We start from the raw sequence: 14,432 nt of genomic DNA on the forward strand, positions 1-14,432 counted from the left end.
GAAGATGAAACAAAACGAACTGAATTTAAAGAACTGAGCGAGTATTTAGTTCTTTCTTCTCCACACTGAGGCACATCTTGTTGTTTTTAGCCCTCCGCGTCTAGACAGAAACCCCCCTGAGGGAGCTCTGGGCGAGCATGCGTCTCTCTGTTTAGTGTTATCAGATGGTGAACGAACGCTTACATAAGTAAGTGGCTGTGCGTCCCGGTGCTGTTATTTCAGGATGACTAGCGGAGGAGCAGTAGCGAGTTTGGAATGTCCAGAAAAGATCAGGAATGTCTGAGGCAACAAACCCCCCCAGAAACACACCCACAGCGCCTGCTGATGGACAGACCGCCTGACCGCAGGACCACGCCCCCCTCCTCCCATGCACCAATCAGAGGCAGCCATGTTGTGAGAATGGAGAGCAAGTTTTGGACCATGATGACAGGCTCAGGGTTCGCACGCCTCTCCCACAGGAAGATTAAAAACTTTTCAGGTATTTTTAAGGCGCATTTTCAAAATGTGGAGATAAAAACAACACAAATGAACTTAAAGTTTGAATTCACTGTCATGTGATTCCATTTATTATTAATGTTAATTAAAATAAAACTACTTTTTATGTTTTGAAATGTCTCATGATTGGTTTGAGAACAAAACATTCATTTAACAGCAAAAAAAAATTGAATAACGGTTAACGTAAAAAAAACAACCTTTATTTCAATTACAGAGATCAGTAAGTCATTGAGCCATTAGGAATAATAAACATCCTCTACATTGAGACAATCAAAACAAATCATGTTGCTGTAAATGGCCTTCCTGCTTGAAAACAATATGCAAAAAAAGTTGCACAAAAAATCTCTAAAAAATGTTTCTGCTACGTTTTTTGGCATTTAGCAAATAGAAATGATTTTGCTAATTTTAACTGACCTAAAACAGGAAAAGCTTAATCTGATTTAACTTCAGACAGTGAGAAAAAAAATGTGCGTCGTTTTCTTAGGTGTATGAAAATGTGTGGTTTTATCCAAATTTAGTCCTTTAATTTAACTTTACTACCAAACTGTGCAGTCTGAAAATCAAGCACTTTCCAAACCTTGAAAAAACCTCATTGAAGCTCAAACATTTTGAAGGATTTTAATCTCCCAGATAAACTATGGGGATGAAAATTCAACACGTTTCCACACTTTTCCAGGCTCCATAACAACCCATTAAATCAAAATCGGATTAAAGCTCAACGCTCATTTTGATTTTGTGCAAAGGAGCCACAGGACATCTGAAGGTTTGGAAAACGTTGTGGCAACAGTTAGCAAATTGCGTCACATACCGTAAGGAGAGCCGGAGAGCCAGACTGGAGGGGCTCCGGGCCGGGGCATCCAGGGGTGAGAGGTCAGGGTGGAGGGGTCAGGAGGCCACCGCCCTGCCCCTGCGAGAGCAGCCCCTCCTGTGACCATGAGGTTGGGGGTCATGAGGCTGGGCGTCATCATGCTGGGTGTCAGGCCGCCAGACAGCGGGCCGGGGCCCATCTGAGTGAACTCGGGGTGATTCTTGGACTCTCTGAGTGGAGGATCAAGGACACAATGCGGGCCGCTCGTTAGTGGCTGCAGCAATGTGCTGACTCAGCTTTAAAGTCCGCATATTGTAGAGCGATATAACCACTGACTACACTTCATCTCATCAGGACTTCATGAGACAGTCACACAAAGGGGTTTATAGGAGAATACAGAACTAAACTGGACATGTTGTAGATGCAAAACGCAATCGGTGGCAAAAACTAACACTCAACATGTATACGGGTATAATACTCCATGATTAAGCACGGTGGCGGCAGCATCATAAAGTCACTATTAATTGATGAATCGTATTCCCATTCTGGGGATTTATAAAGAGTCATTTTGCTTGCAGAGTCTTCATAATCCATTTTGGTCGTGTGAGGTTTTTATCTCTGCGTTTTGTTCTGGACATTCAAAACGTCTTCCTGTTCCAGTGTTAAGTGTTTTTAACAGAAATTAAAGTTTACTAGTTTTTGAGAGGATGAACATTTATTATTATGCCATTATCAATAAGTAAAATGGTCTCAAATTGAGAATAGTATAGCTACAATTTCTTAGACAATTTGTTATCAAAATGTGTTATTGTATGTAGCTAATTATAGCGAGGACTGGGAGAAAAACAAATGCAGGAACTGGAGTTGATATTCATGTTTTGATGGACGCATACTGAGGCGTTTAGGATTATTCAACCTTTACGACCTGAAGAGATTTTTTTTCAATCTCCAGCCGGTCAAATAAAACTTTAGAGCTGAAAATGTTACACGGATTTTTGATTAAAAAAAAAAAAAAAAAAACACCACTTTTTTTTGTCATTTTTAAAGATCCGCCTTTTTTAAGGATTCAAAACAAAAAGAATTTTGCAACAAAAAAAATAAAAAAATGGATGCATCTTTGTTGTTCTGTGGATCAGAAAATGATATACTACCCACTAATGATAAGAAAACCACATCTAAATCCATTTTATTTGTACTTTTAGTGTCATTCTTTGTGAAAAGTTAATGCAAATACTGAGGGAATTAACTGAAAAACTGCTAAAAACCGGAGTTTGTTATTATATCTAAACTTAGAAACAACACCTGATTCTTTTGCACTTTTAGTCACAGGTACTAAGAGCCAATATGGAAGGCTTAAAGTGGCTCTTTGGGAGCTGGTCTAGTCAAAGTACAAACCTAAATCCAACTGAAAAACTTCAGCAACACTTGGGAAATAAAAATTTGCAGATTTTTGCAGCTGTGTGGCAAAGAATAAAGAAAAAATCCTCAAAAAATTTGCAGCTGTAATTAAACTGCAATGTAGACACTCAGGGAAGAACTCTACATGTTTATATTTCTGTAAAAGTAAAACAACATATTTTCTTTACAACTTCCCAACTACGCACTATTTTAAGTTGATTTATCACATAAAATCCTAATGAAACACATTGAATGAAGCTGGTGGAAGTTATGAGAAAATGGAGAAACGAAAAGGTCACGGACTGTAAGCACAGCAGAATTTATGTCGGAGCGAATAATAACCGAGAGCTGAGCTTCCTCACCTGATGACTTTCTCTTGCTCTCGCTCCAGCCGGCCGGCCAGCAGTCGGTCATCGTGGTGGCGAGCGCGCTCTTCCCCTCGATCCTCGTCTGCACGCAGAAACCTCGTTTTACCACAATGTGCGTACAATTAAATTACAACAAGAAAAAGCAGACATGGAAAAAGCGTCTGTGACAGAGAGAGAGAAGGGGGCGGAGGCAAGGACAAGGTAACACCAGCTAGATAATAGGGTCCGCGACACCGCCTGTCAAAACAAGACGAGGAGCTGAAAACAAGCCAGGCACGTGAGCGCTGAAAAAAATGCACACACGAAAAAAAGAAAAAAGAAAAAAAAAAGTCCAGAGTGACAGTCAGCTCTCATCGATTAATAGTGAACGGCCACAAGAGAAGTGTGAGCATCCCACCGCCGCCTCATTACTGCATTAACACACTGAGAGGCCCAAAAGCCTTCTGACTGTCAGAAGGGGGAAAAACTGACAGCAGCTCAACCAGGCTGTGCAAAATAAACATGAGGCTCTCCAAGCCGAATCCCCCCTGAAGCCCCTGAAGCCCCCTCCATCTCATCAGACTGGAGGTCCCCGGGCAGCAGAGGGGCTTAATACATGTGCTGCTGGACCCTTCAGCTCTGCTCCGTGTGTGTGTGTGTGTGTGTGTGTGCGTGCGTGCGTGCGTGCGTGTGTGAGTGAAGCCTCCAAAGGGACAGAGTACTTTAACAATCCCCTATATGCTCTGGAGGAAAGGCTTCAGTTACCAAGGCTACAGAGAGCCGTCCCCACATGCTGGACAGGAAGACAGGAATGAGCGATGCTCCCTCCATCTAGGAGCCCAATAAATAAATATAATAAAAATAACATTTGTTATGAATTTACAGAAGGTCTATGATGACAAGACTTTAAATATCAGCTGTTCAAAAACTGGAAGGAAGAATAAGGAAGGAAAAAAGATTAGATGGAAGGAAGAAAAGAATGCAAACAGCATTGCAAGGAAGGAAAGAAAGGGTAGAAAGAGGGATAAAATGAATTGAAGAGAGAATCAACAAAAGAAAGTAAAAAAAAGGACAATAGGACTCAAGTAAAGAAAAAGGAGATAAGAAAGGAATAAATGACCAGAGGGATGAAGTGATGAAGGAAAAACACCATAAAAAGGAAAGATAAGAAACAATGGAAAGAAATTACAAAGGAAGAAAAGAAAAGAAGAAAAAACTGAGCAACGATGAAAGTGATGAAAAAAGGGAATAAATTAAAGAAGGATAGAGTCATAGGAGGAAAGAAAAGAAGAGAGATAAGATAAAGAAAGTATACAAAAGCACAAAGAATGAAAGAACAAGAGGAAGAAAGATCAAATTAAATACGTATGAAACAAAGGATCAACAGAGGAAAGAATGAAGAGTGGAAGAAAGAAGTCAAGTAGAGAAAGAAAGGAATAAAAGACAAGAGGGATGAAGAGAGAAAGGCACTAAAGAAAGAAAGGAATTGCAAAAGAAGAAAAGAAGGAGTGAAGAGTGAACTTAAAGAAGGATGGATGATGGAAGAACCAGTTCAGAGTAACTTTCTGTAGTCAGGACCAGCTGTGGGTCAGTGGATGAAGCTGTAGTGTTAAAATCTGCTGGTTTCACCTTCAACGTTTGGCCCCAGAGCCACTCGACCCCAGGTGACCTGCCAACCTGCATGTCGGTGGATAAATGACTGCAGGTTTGTGACTCTAATCAGCAGCATGACTACAACAGCATCCACAGTAGGAGGAGGAGTAAAGCTACAGTTTTATTCCTGAAATATTTAACATTCTGCGAATCAAGTCAAAACTCTGATCGTAAATCAGAACCTGATTGGTCCAGCTCTGACGTATACCAGGGTTTTCTTAATTTAGCGCTTGTGTTACCAAGCAGATTGCATTTGGAAACTGGAAATGTGTCTAGAAAATCTCAAAAGTGTAAGGTTTGTTGAAGTTGAGTGAATTACGCAGCATGACTTCGTCTTTAAGAGGCATTTTAAAATGACACAAGCAACACCTGCTGCTGGCCTGATGACTGTTTACACAACAGAAGGGCATTTTGATGATGCACCCTGATGTTTATGTAGGGATTTAGCCTCGTCACATTTCCCAAGAGTCCAGATAAGACCCGGCTGCAGGGATGCAGGAAACACTGGGAGTGTCGGCCGAGACCCGGTGACCCATCTGTGATGTTAGACTCTAATCTTCCCTTTATTAGTCAAACCTTTTATTTATTTTCCTCCATCTGCACATCCATTGATTCTTGATTACTTGTCTTTTGCATCTACAGCTCGTTTAAATGTAAGAAATGTGACAGATGAGGCAAAAACGCAACATCTTATTTGGTGAGACAAGACAAACTTACAAGTAATAAGAATTAAGAGGTCTTGTTGTAATTGAAATAATCTGCATTTTTATCAACACTTATGAATTATTGACTTAAAACAAGCTCTGATGTTTAGCTAGAAATGTACTTTTTAAACTATTTGTCTTATTTCAAATGTACTTAAGATGTTTGCAATGGAAACTAGACTAAAACTAAACACTTGAGAAGATTTTGTGTTTTTGCAGTGCAGAACTTCTTCCATCAGGAAAACATCACCATCAGATTATTGGATAAATATTATAATCACAAATATCTTGGTCAACACTGAATTTACTACTTAACATCAAAGCTGCAAAAATTATCACATAACTCTCACTATGGCAAAAAAAGAGAGAAATATCAGTTTAGCTGAACATTGATAATTTGCTAGGATATAACATCAGTCTCTATATCAACTATATGGATTGGTTTTCCTGGATGAATGAGTGGGCAGATATGCTTACAAACTGATTAAATCAATCCATCCATCCATCCATCCATCCATCCATCCATCCATCCATCCATCCATCCATCCATCCATCCATCCATCCATCCATCCATCCATCCATCCATCCATCCATCCATCCATCCATCCATCCATCCATCCATCCATCCACTTACACCCTTGTCATCCATCCATCCATCCACTTACACCCTTGTCCCTCAGTGGGGTCGGGAGGGTTGCTGGTGCCTATCTCCAGCTAGCGTATCAATCATTTTCTGCATTTTTTATAAATATTCTGCTGGAGCCAAAAATCAAAAAAAAATTTATTTTTTTTCCAACCAGAGAGCCTAAGAAGTGTTCCTCAACAGGAAGCCAGGACACAATAATAAATACCAGCAAACATTTATAGATACTACTACACACACACTCAGAGTTACTTAAGATTGATCCATTGCTTAGCAACACAACCAGGGTCTTATTGTAATTCAGAGCCTGCTTGTAGCTTTCCACTGCACACAGGAGTGACAAGTTTAACGCAGTGGGGGAAGAGTGGAGTGAGGGAAGCCAAAGAAAACAGCGCAGAAAGTGAAGGGGGCCTGAGGTGGGAAGAGGAGTGAGCACCTCTACAAAAGCCTCTTTAGAACGGAGGGAAGGGTGGAGACGCAACCCGAAAGAAAAGAGCAAAAGACAGAGGGAGAGGTGCTGAATAGCAGGAGGACAGAAGGAGCTCAATGGCACACAGAGCGGAGGCCGAAACCAGGACAAAGACAAGACACCGAGCAGGAACCTTATAGCCGAGTGACCTTGGAGTCCAAAAATAGCATGTTTTACTGCAGGAGGGCCGACAGGTTCACACTAACGGCTCAGAGAAATGAACCAGTGACCAGAACAGGGGCAGTTTTCAGGAACATCAGCTGATTAGAAAGTCCCAAAAACATCTCCACACACAACCTGTTGCAGTAAAAGGTAAATAAAGATTTAAGAAGCCGTTCAGATGGACACTAGAGCTAGTGGAGACACGTCTGTTGGTCATGTAGGCTGCGGGAGAGCGAGAAAGAGCTCCACTTCCTGCTTCCTGAAGATAACGGGAAGACTGAATGCATTGCAGCTGGGGAGGCACGGATATTGATATCTTAACATCACATCGATGACTTCATCATTGCTTCTCTGCTTCAGGTAAACTACCCACAATCCTTTGCATCACTTTCACATGACCAAATAAATACCACAAGACCAATCTTGTCCCTTTCCCCCTCCAAAAGGAAACAGCAACAAGCTGGAAACAAGTATAAGTTTTAATTCTGGCCCAGTTTTATTTATTAGGCTAATACTGATATGTAAAAAAAATTACTAATATCAGCCGATATAAGTGGTGATATACCTGTGCATCCCTAAATAAAGAAAAGTCTAGAAAATAAACAGTAAAGCTTAAAATGTCCATAACATTATTTTGTTTTAGCCTTAAAAAGGTAAAACCCTGTTTAACAACAACTGCTCCCAGACACACCTGCTCGCCTCTAAGTCACACCAGGTCGTCACTGATGACGAAGCTGGAAGGAAACAAGAAATAATACTGAGTTCTGCTCTTATATTAAAGCTCTTAAAGAGAAAACAGAATCAGGTAAAACGTGCATGAACAGGAGAGTCAAAGCAGGTCACTGTGATCGATTCATCTCCATCTGCAACAGGATTATTAATATTTTGCAAAGGTTTATAACTGGTCACAGTGCAGGTCAAGACCTGAATGCCTTAAAAACAGCTGCAGAGGAAATGTGACTTTTCTACAATAAGGAAATGAATCTTCCATTATTCTCTAAAAGTGAAGTGAGGAATCATCTCGACCCGGTTCAGGTAGCGGTGGGGATCTACACCATGCGGAGCACGATTCTGACAGAAACCACGCAGGAGTGGAAAGCAGAAGCCAGCAAACACGTCGATTTCACTCTAAGATTACTTTTTTGACCAATAAATTAAACAAGGTAAACAAACAGGAAGCAGCAGAGAGTTTAAAGCAGCAACATCTAACTAGTTCTAGCAGAATAAGAGGCGTTACCTTTGATGGCCGTTTGCAGCAGGGGCCTCTGTGTGTCGGAGCCTCCGCTGGTTTGCTTATTGGAGCTCCCGCTGTCTCTCTGCCGCGCCACAGCGACGGCGATCCCGACGGGCGGGTGTCGCACCTCGCCCTCCCCCTCTCTGCCGAAGGAGCGGGCGCTGTCCGGCCGCTCCTGCTCCCTCTTCAGCTGAGGAGGGACCTTCAGTGCTCGTTCCTTGTCCCGCTCCCTTTCCTTTTCCCTCTCGCCAGCCGTCCCGATGTTCCCCAGTCCGCCGAAAGGCCCCCTCCCATCGATGATGTGCCTGGAAGACGTGGGCCCCTCGGCGGCAAAGTTTCCGCTGTATTTAATCAAACTCTGCATGGCAGAAACCTCCGCCGAATCCGAATCGGTGGACACTGCGGGCCGAAAAAGCCCCGACTGGTCCAGGTAGCGCCTCTGGCTGCCCTCCTCGGCCGTGCGCCCATGTCCGTGCGTTTGTGGCGAGTGACTGTGGGAGGACTGCAAGCTGTTGGGTCGATGCGACGAGTGAGGGGAACCGGACTTCTGCGTCTGCGACGGCTGGCTGTGGGGAGCGGAGAGATTGTGTCCGTGCTGGGCCGCCAAGGCAGCCATGTGATTGGTGGCGTAGTTGGCTGACGGGGTCATGGCGTTCCACTTAGATTCCGACCCGATGCCGACTCTGAGCGAGTGTTTGGAGAGGTCCCTGGTTTCTGGACTGAAGCGGGATCGGCCTGAGGAGAAAGACGCGTCCTGGTTTCGTTTACTGAGAGAACCGTTGGAGCAAATGACAGAACCTTCCTCTCTCTGATTGGTCGTTTCGCTTGACTGGGAGAGCCGAGGATGTTCCATGAGGCTTTTCTCATGAAACCTGTAGCTCTCCCTGTCTCTGTCTCTGTCCCTGTCTCTGTCTCGTTCAAGCCTGTCCCTATCCCTGTCCCTGTCTCTGTCTCGTTCCAGCTCTCTGTCTCTGTGTTTGTTGTCCCGGGCCTGAGAGGCGATCTGGATGGGCCCTACCCGCTCGTCGTAAACCTCCACAGAAGGCACATACGTGGGCGCGCTGACTCGCTGTTCTCTGGGCGTGGGGAGGTGGGGAAGACAGGCGCTGGGCTGCTGTAACGGAGGGGGGAGGACGTAGGAGACCTGCAGAGTCCCGGCCGCCGTGGCCATGGACTCGTTCCTCCGCTGCCGCTCGGAAGGAGAGTTGGAGTTGTTGGAGTTGGAGTTGTGGCTGTGGTGGGGCCGAGAAGCGCCCTCCTCTTCCCGACCCCTTCGGTCTTTCTCCGAACCGAGGAACCGGCCCTCACTGAGAGGGAACGAGGGCTGAGGAGGCGACAGTCTGGGTCGGGTCTCCACAGCCAAAGGGTGGGAGGAGTGTAACTTTTGCTGGTGAGGGTGAAAGGACCAAGCGTCCCTCTCTCTGTCTTTGTCCGTCTCATGGTCCTTGTCTCGGTCCCGATCTCTGCTCGCCTTGCGGTCGTCCTCGCCTCGCGTCTCCTGCGTCAGATCCACCACGCTGTGCGGCCGTGGCTCTTCGCGCAGACGCTCCCTCTCCTTGTCCCTCTCTGTCCGATACGTCCTGTCCCTGATCCCGTCCCGGGATGTCCTCTGGGGAGGCGTAGAGCTGGAAGGGGCGGCCGAGGACGCAGACGGAGGGTGCAGAGGTGATTGGCTCAGTGAGGACGTCAGGAAATATCCGTCTGAATGAAAACAAACCCAAAGTTTTGTTTGCACAGGTTATTTCAGAGGAAAAGCACCAACCCAACTGAGGACGGCAAAAGTAATCAGATCATGAAGACAGACAATTTTGGGTGCAATTGTCTCCATGATTGCGGCTGTAAGGGGTGACTGACCTTTGTGAGGATCATAGAGAGGATGTTGGGAGAGCGAGGACGTCTCCAGGCGGCCCAGAGACAAGTAGGGACTGGAGTAAAGGCTGCTTGGGAGGGGAGGGTAGCCTGGCAGGGACAATAAGAGAAATGTTATATAAGCATCACCAGTAACTGCTTCAAAATGTAATTATTTAGGCTTTGCTCAAGTAAAAAAAGACTCAAGATGTGAAATTTTCTTTTTCTGAGATCAATTTGTGACAGAAAAAAAACTTGAAAAAGATTTCTGCCTAACTTTCGCCAATTCTTGATAGAAGGAAATAATCAGGTATGCATTTTAGGTAATTTTATCGTTTTTTCTCCCCAGACTCACATTTTAAGAACCAAATGGAGTGAAGAATAACTTCATGACTGAGTAATAAACACAATGATGAAAATTTGCAGGTTCAGTTTTAAATTACTTCAAGTGTTTTACTGGTAGAAACTGGAGAGGATTCTACCAATTGGCTTTAAAATCTTCTCATATCTTCTCCCGTTTAAACTAATAATCTCAAACCTTAAATCTTAAACACGGCACAGGACAGGTTGGCTTCCTTCAGCTGGATGCTATTATATTTGTCAATCTGATCCTGATATCCATAAGAAGTTGTGTGAAAACTCAGGACATTCTGAAATGTCAAACTTTACGCTGATGATCTATTACCATATATTTAAGTACAAAGTGTTTTTTTAGAACTGTAGTGGGTGGGGTGCAGTTTTTTATTGTTATAATAATAATAATAATAATAATAATAATAATAATAATAATAATATTTCAGTGAAAATATTTTGAGGAAAAAGAAAAACAGTCTCCTGGATTATTACACAAAATGAAACACGCCTCAGACTGGAGAAAAATTAGGAATTCGGACATGACAGAGATATTAAATGAATTTCCAAATAATCTGATTTAATATTGTTCCAGTTGATGGCGTAGTCATCTGGTCCTGGGTCCCTTCAGGTTGTTGAGCCAAAGTCTGCCCACTGGGCAGCTGCTGCTCTCAGAGACTAGATCTTATTTTAGATCCCTGCCTTGGAAACTTCTAAACCCTCCCCACCGCATCTAAAAACAAAACAAAACAATGACTACCAATACCAAGGGAAGGAACTAATAAAAGATCAAAGTTTAATGTTAAAAATGGATCAGCGAAATAACAGCAAGAATGCTTTGTTAACAAACGTGAAAGGAAAACAGACATAAGATTGTGGCGTTCTTCATTTAAAAACTGTTAATACTCTCACACGAAGCTCTGAAAATAAAAAAAACTAAACAAATCTGTCCACCTACATGGAAAACTCAGCGGAGAAGAGCGGTGGGATTGTTATGGGATAAAAGAAAGTGGGAACTCGAAAACGGCACGGTGGCTTAAGAGTGAAGGTATGCAGGAGGAGTTTCCCGTAATGCTTCCTTTAACCGCAGATAACAGCTGCACACGAACTCCAGCGGCTAAGACTTGCAGCTCCGGCGTAGCATCCCCAGCTGGAAACATCTGCAGCTTTTAAAAACAGTAGCTGCTCTTACAGTCACACATCAGGTATTAGGAATCTCTCTCTCAGCCTGAGACCGATGTCTTTCATATCAAAGGAAATGTGTTGTGTGGCTTTTGCAGCCTGTGGGCAGAACTGAGTTACTTTAGCTTTAGATACCAAAGCATCAATTAGAGATAAACTTAGATCAAGTGACCAAATCCAGTCATCCATGTGATATCTCCTCCTCCTTTGTCAGAATATAAAGTCAAACAGCCTCTTGGTTGCAGTGTTCACTATCCTGCGAATGTTTACAAATTATAACCGCAGACTTCAACATATTTTATTGGGATTTGAACACAAAGTAGTCATTAATTAAGAGCACTGCTGCATCTATCGTCTGAAAAAGGGAAGAGCGTGGGACAGTGGCAAACCTTCTAAGACACGGCCGTCCAACGATTGAAGAGTGTTAAAACCGGGAAGAACCGGAATCAAATCTGGAACAAACTTCCATTTACCGAAACGCTGAGATTCCTTTAAGAGTTACATTTGATCAGCAGTAAGTGGAACATGGATCAACTTGATAATTTGATGACGAGATTTGGCGAAATGTGACGTTTAATGCTCGTTTCATAATTGGTTATTGTATCATGACAGAAGATTTTTGCACTGTAACGGAAACAAACTTTGTTTTTTTAAATGTAGTTATGAAACATCCTGGCATGGTTCCAGTTCATTTAAGTATCTCAAACCCTGATCTGTGATGGTTTGTTTTTATTGTAAAAGGTGTAGCAGGGCAGGAGATGAAAAAACCCCATTAAAAAAATAAGCTTCCTTTATGGAGGTCAGAGTTATTACTGTTACTGCAGGAAGCTTAAGGTCGACCAGTGAGTTACAATCACAGATGTAATCACTAGCCTGTTCCTTACCCTTGGCAAGTCCTTGGATTAGAGAAAGTAGCTCAAGAAAAAAAAGAAGTCTATAAAAAAACCTAATCACACAGTTTCCAATCTGAATCGCTGAACGGGATTTTGTGCCTGTAAGGTGATGCAATCAGTTTTAAAGGAAATCTTAACTGCGATCCGTTTGTCCTTCTCTCTCTCTCTACGCCGCCAGCATGCGGTGTCAGATGCCTTTCCTCCTATCTGGCCTTCTACCCAGATGCGACGCGATAAGGAGTCACAAAAAGACACAAGGAAACGAAGGGAGACGCAAGATTTAATCACTCGCCGAGTGGCCCTGAACAAAGGCACTCGGGACTAAAGAGAGCACGGAGAAAGATGTCACGGAAAAGTGGGGCAGCGGCGCTGCAGAGAGGCGGACTGAGACGCGCCGAGCAGGACGAAGGAGAAAAAGATAGATTACAGTAAGAGAGGACGGTTGAACGAAAGAAAGCGAAGGACTGGTTGAGGACAGAGGGAGAGAGACGCATTTAGGACGGAGCTGAGAGAGGAGCCGCCGGCCGTGACACAGAAATGGAACGGGACCCGACTGGTGGGAGCAGAAGCAGAAGAAGAACGGGCCTTCTGGGGATTGAGCTCCAGCAAAAAAAAAAAAAAAAAGTCCCAAAACCGTGGAGCCGCTCATGTCTTTGAGTTATGGGCGGACAGAGAAGCCGGCGTTTCGTCGGGTTATTTACCTTCGTGAGCGTGCGACGCCCAGAGCTGAGCCATCTGCAGACCACTGGGATTGGCCGACCTGTACGCAGGGTCAGAGGTCAATGAGGAGGGGCCTGGGTAACCTGACAGGAAGGGACTGGAGCCTGTAGGGAAGGCCTCGCCTGCGAGAAAGAAGAGAGACTCTCAGTCACACAGAAAAAACACCAGAACCAAAGTTAAAAAAAAAAAAAAAAAAAAAAACACAACATGAATTGATTTTTATTCCTGTGCTTTTATGTCCGGGTTTGGGGAGCTCGATCAATACGCACTGATGTTTCTGTGCTGTAATCACATTATTACTGAAGCGCTCCATCTCAACAACACAGACCACAGACGGGCTGGCCGGAGGAGATGGTTCACCGTCGAAAACCACAACAGAGCGGAGGCGAGGAGGGAATCTGTCTGCCAGCGACCGGCTGATTAACACCATCAAAAGAAAGATGGCGCACGGCGACAGCCAGCAACGGGCAGGATGGACTTTCATCACGCTATTTCATGGCACTATTGCGATAATGATAAAAATGGCAATGTAAAACTATTTGCTACTTCTTGTTTAGGTAACAGTATGGCGCCTAATTCATAGCGGTACAAACACAAATATTGCTCTTGAAAAATATTCTCATTTGAAATGTGATTCAAACTGCACATAGTAACTACATTTAATCAAATTATTTATTATTTATTATTATTATTTACTGAAGCTCTCATGGAATAATAGAAATTACTAATTTTTTCACTATTACTTCTATCTCTTTTTTTTTTTTAAACATTAATTGAAGTTAATTGAGAAAACGAGAATATTCTTCCGATGAGAATTCTTGGCAACACTACATTTGAAGGGGTTTGCATAAGTCTGACATAACAGCAGTCATGAGCATGAAGGAGTCTTTGTGAATGCTTATGACTGTTGTCATTAAGTTTTACTCTGGAAATGACAGTTTTTCACTTTTTATACAAGTTTCAATGTGACTGTGCTTTAAAAGTGTCATTATTTAACAAATAATTCAAAGTTGACACTTTTAACGCAACTTTTAACGCAACTTTGCATTTAAAGTGTAATTATTTACTGAATAACACTTCATGACAACAATCATTAACATTCATAAGGATTCCTTTACGTTCCTAACACGTGTTACATTAATAACAGTGTCATATCAGTCTTATGCACACCCCTTCAAATAAAGTGTTACTGAATTTTTTCACAGTAAACAACAAATGCTCACCTCTACCAACAGAACATTACAAATCATCTTGGTAAAGTTTTCATACCCCTCGAATATTTCAGTGTTTCTGCCATGTTACATCAAAATAAAATGCATAACATTTTGCTGGATGATAAATTGTCCCAGAACTTATGGTGATATTGATAAACGATACTATTGTTGTTTTGAGATAATTTTCAAGTAATATGATAGTAATAATGGCATAATGATGCAAGAACACATTTTCAAGAATAAATCAACTTTTAATTCTAATGAGCATTTAAACACTGGAACTGTAGTGGATTTGAAATATCCAGAATAAA

At 42.9% G+C, this 14,432-nt stretch overlaps 1 protein-coding gene across 5 annotated transcripts in view; it reads right to left on the reverse strand.

The window, feature by feature from the left end:
- tnrc18 (trinucleotide repeat containing 18) overlaps positions 1-14,432 on the reverse strand; it is a 63,958-nt gene that overhangs the window by 29,291 nt on the left and 20,235 nt on the right. For all 5 annotated transcript variants that reach the window (XM_081609764.1, XM_008415584.3, XM_008415582.3 and 2 more), the window contains 5 exons: positions 12,889-13,029; positions 9,768-9,872; positions 7,917-9,614; positions 3,064-3,151; positions 1,304-1,533 (listed from right to left, as the gene is read on the reverse strand). In XM_081609764.1, the coding sequence (XP_081465890.1) occupies positions 1,304-1,533; positions 3,064-3,151; positions 7,917-9,614; positions 9,768-9,872; positions 12,889-13,029 (2,262 nt within the window). The remainder of the gene's footprint in view (positions 1-1,303; positions 1,534-3,063; positions 3,152-7,916; positions 9,615-9,767; positions 9,873-12,888; positions 13,030-14,432) is intronic.

This window comes from Poecilia reticulata, chromosome 8 (assembly GCF_904066995.2).
Source record: "Poecilia reticulata chromosome 8, P_reticulata-male-v2, whole genome shotgun sequence".
Taxonomy (NCBI): domain Eukaryota; kingdom Metazoa; phylum Chordata; class Actinopteri; order Cyprinodontiformes; family Poeciliidae; genus Poecilia; species Poecilia reticulata.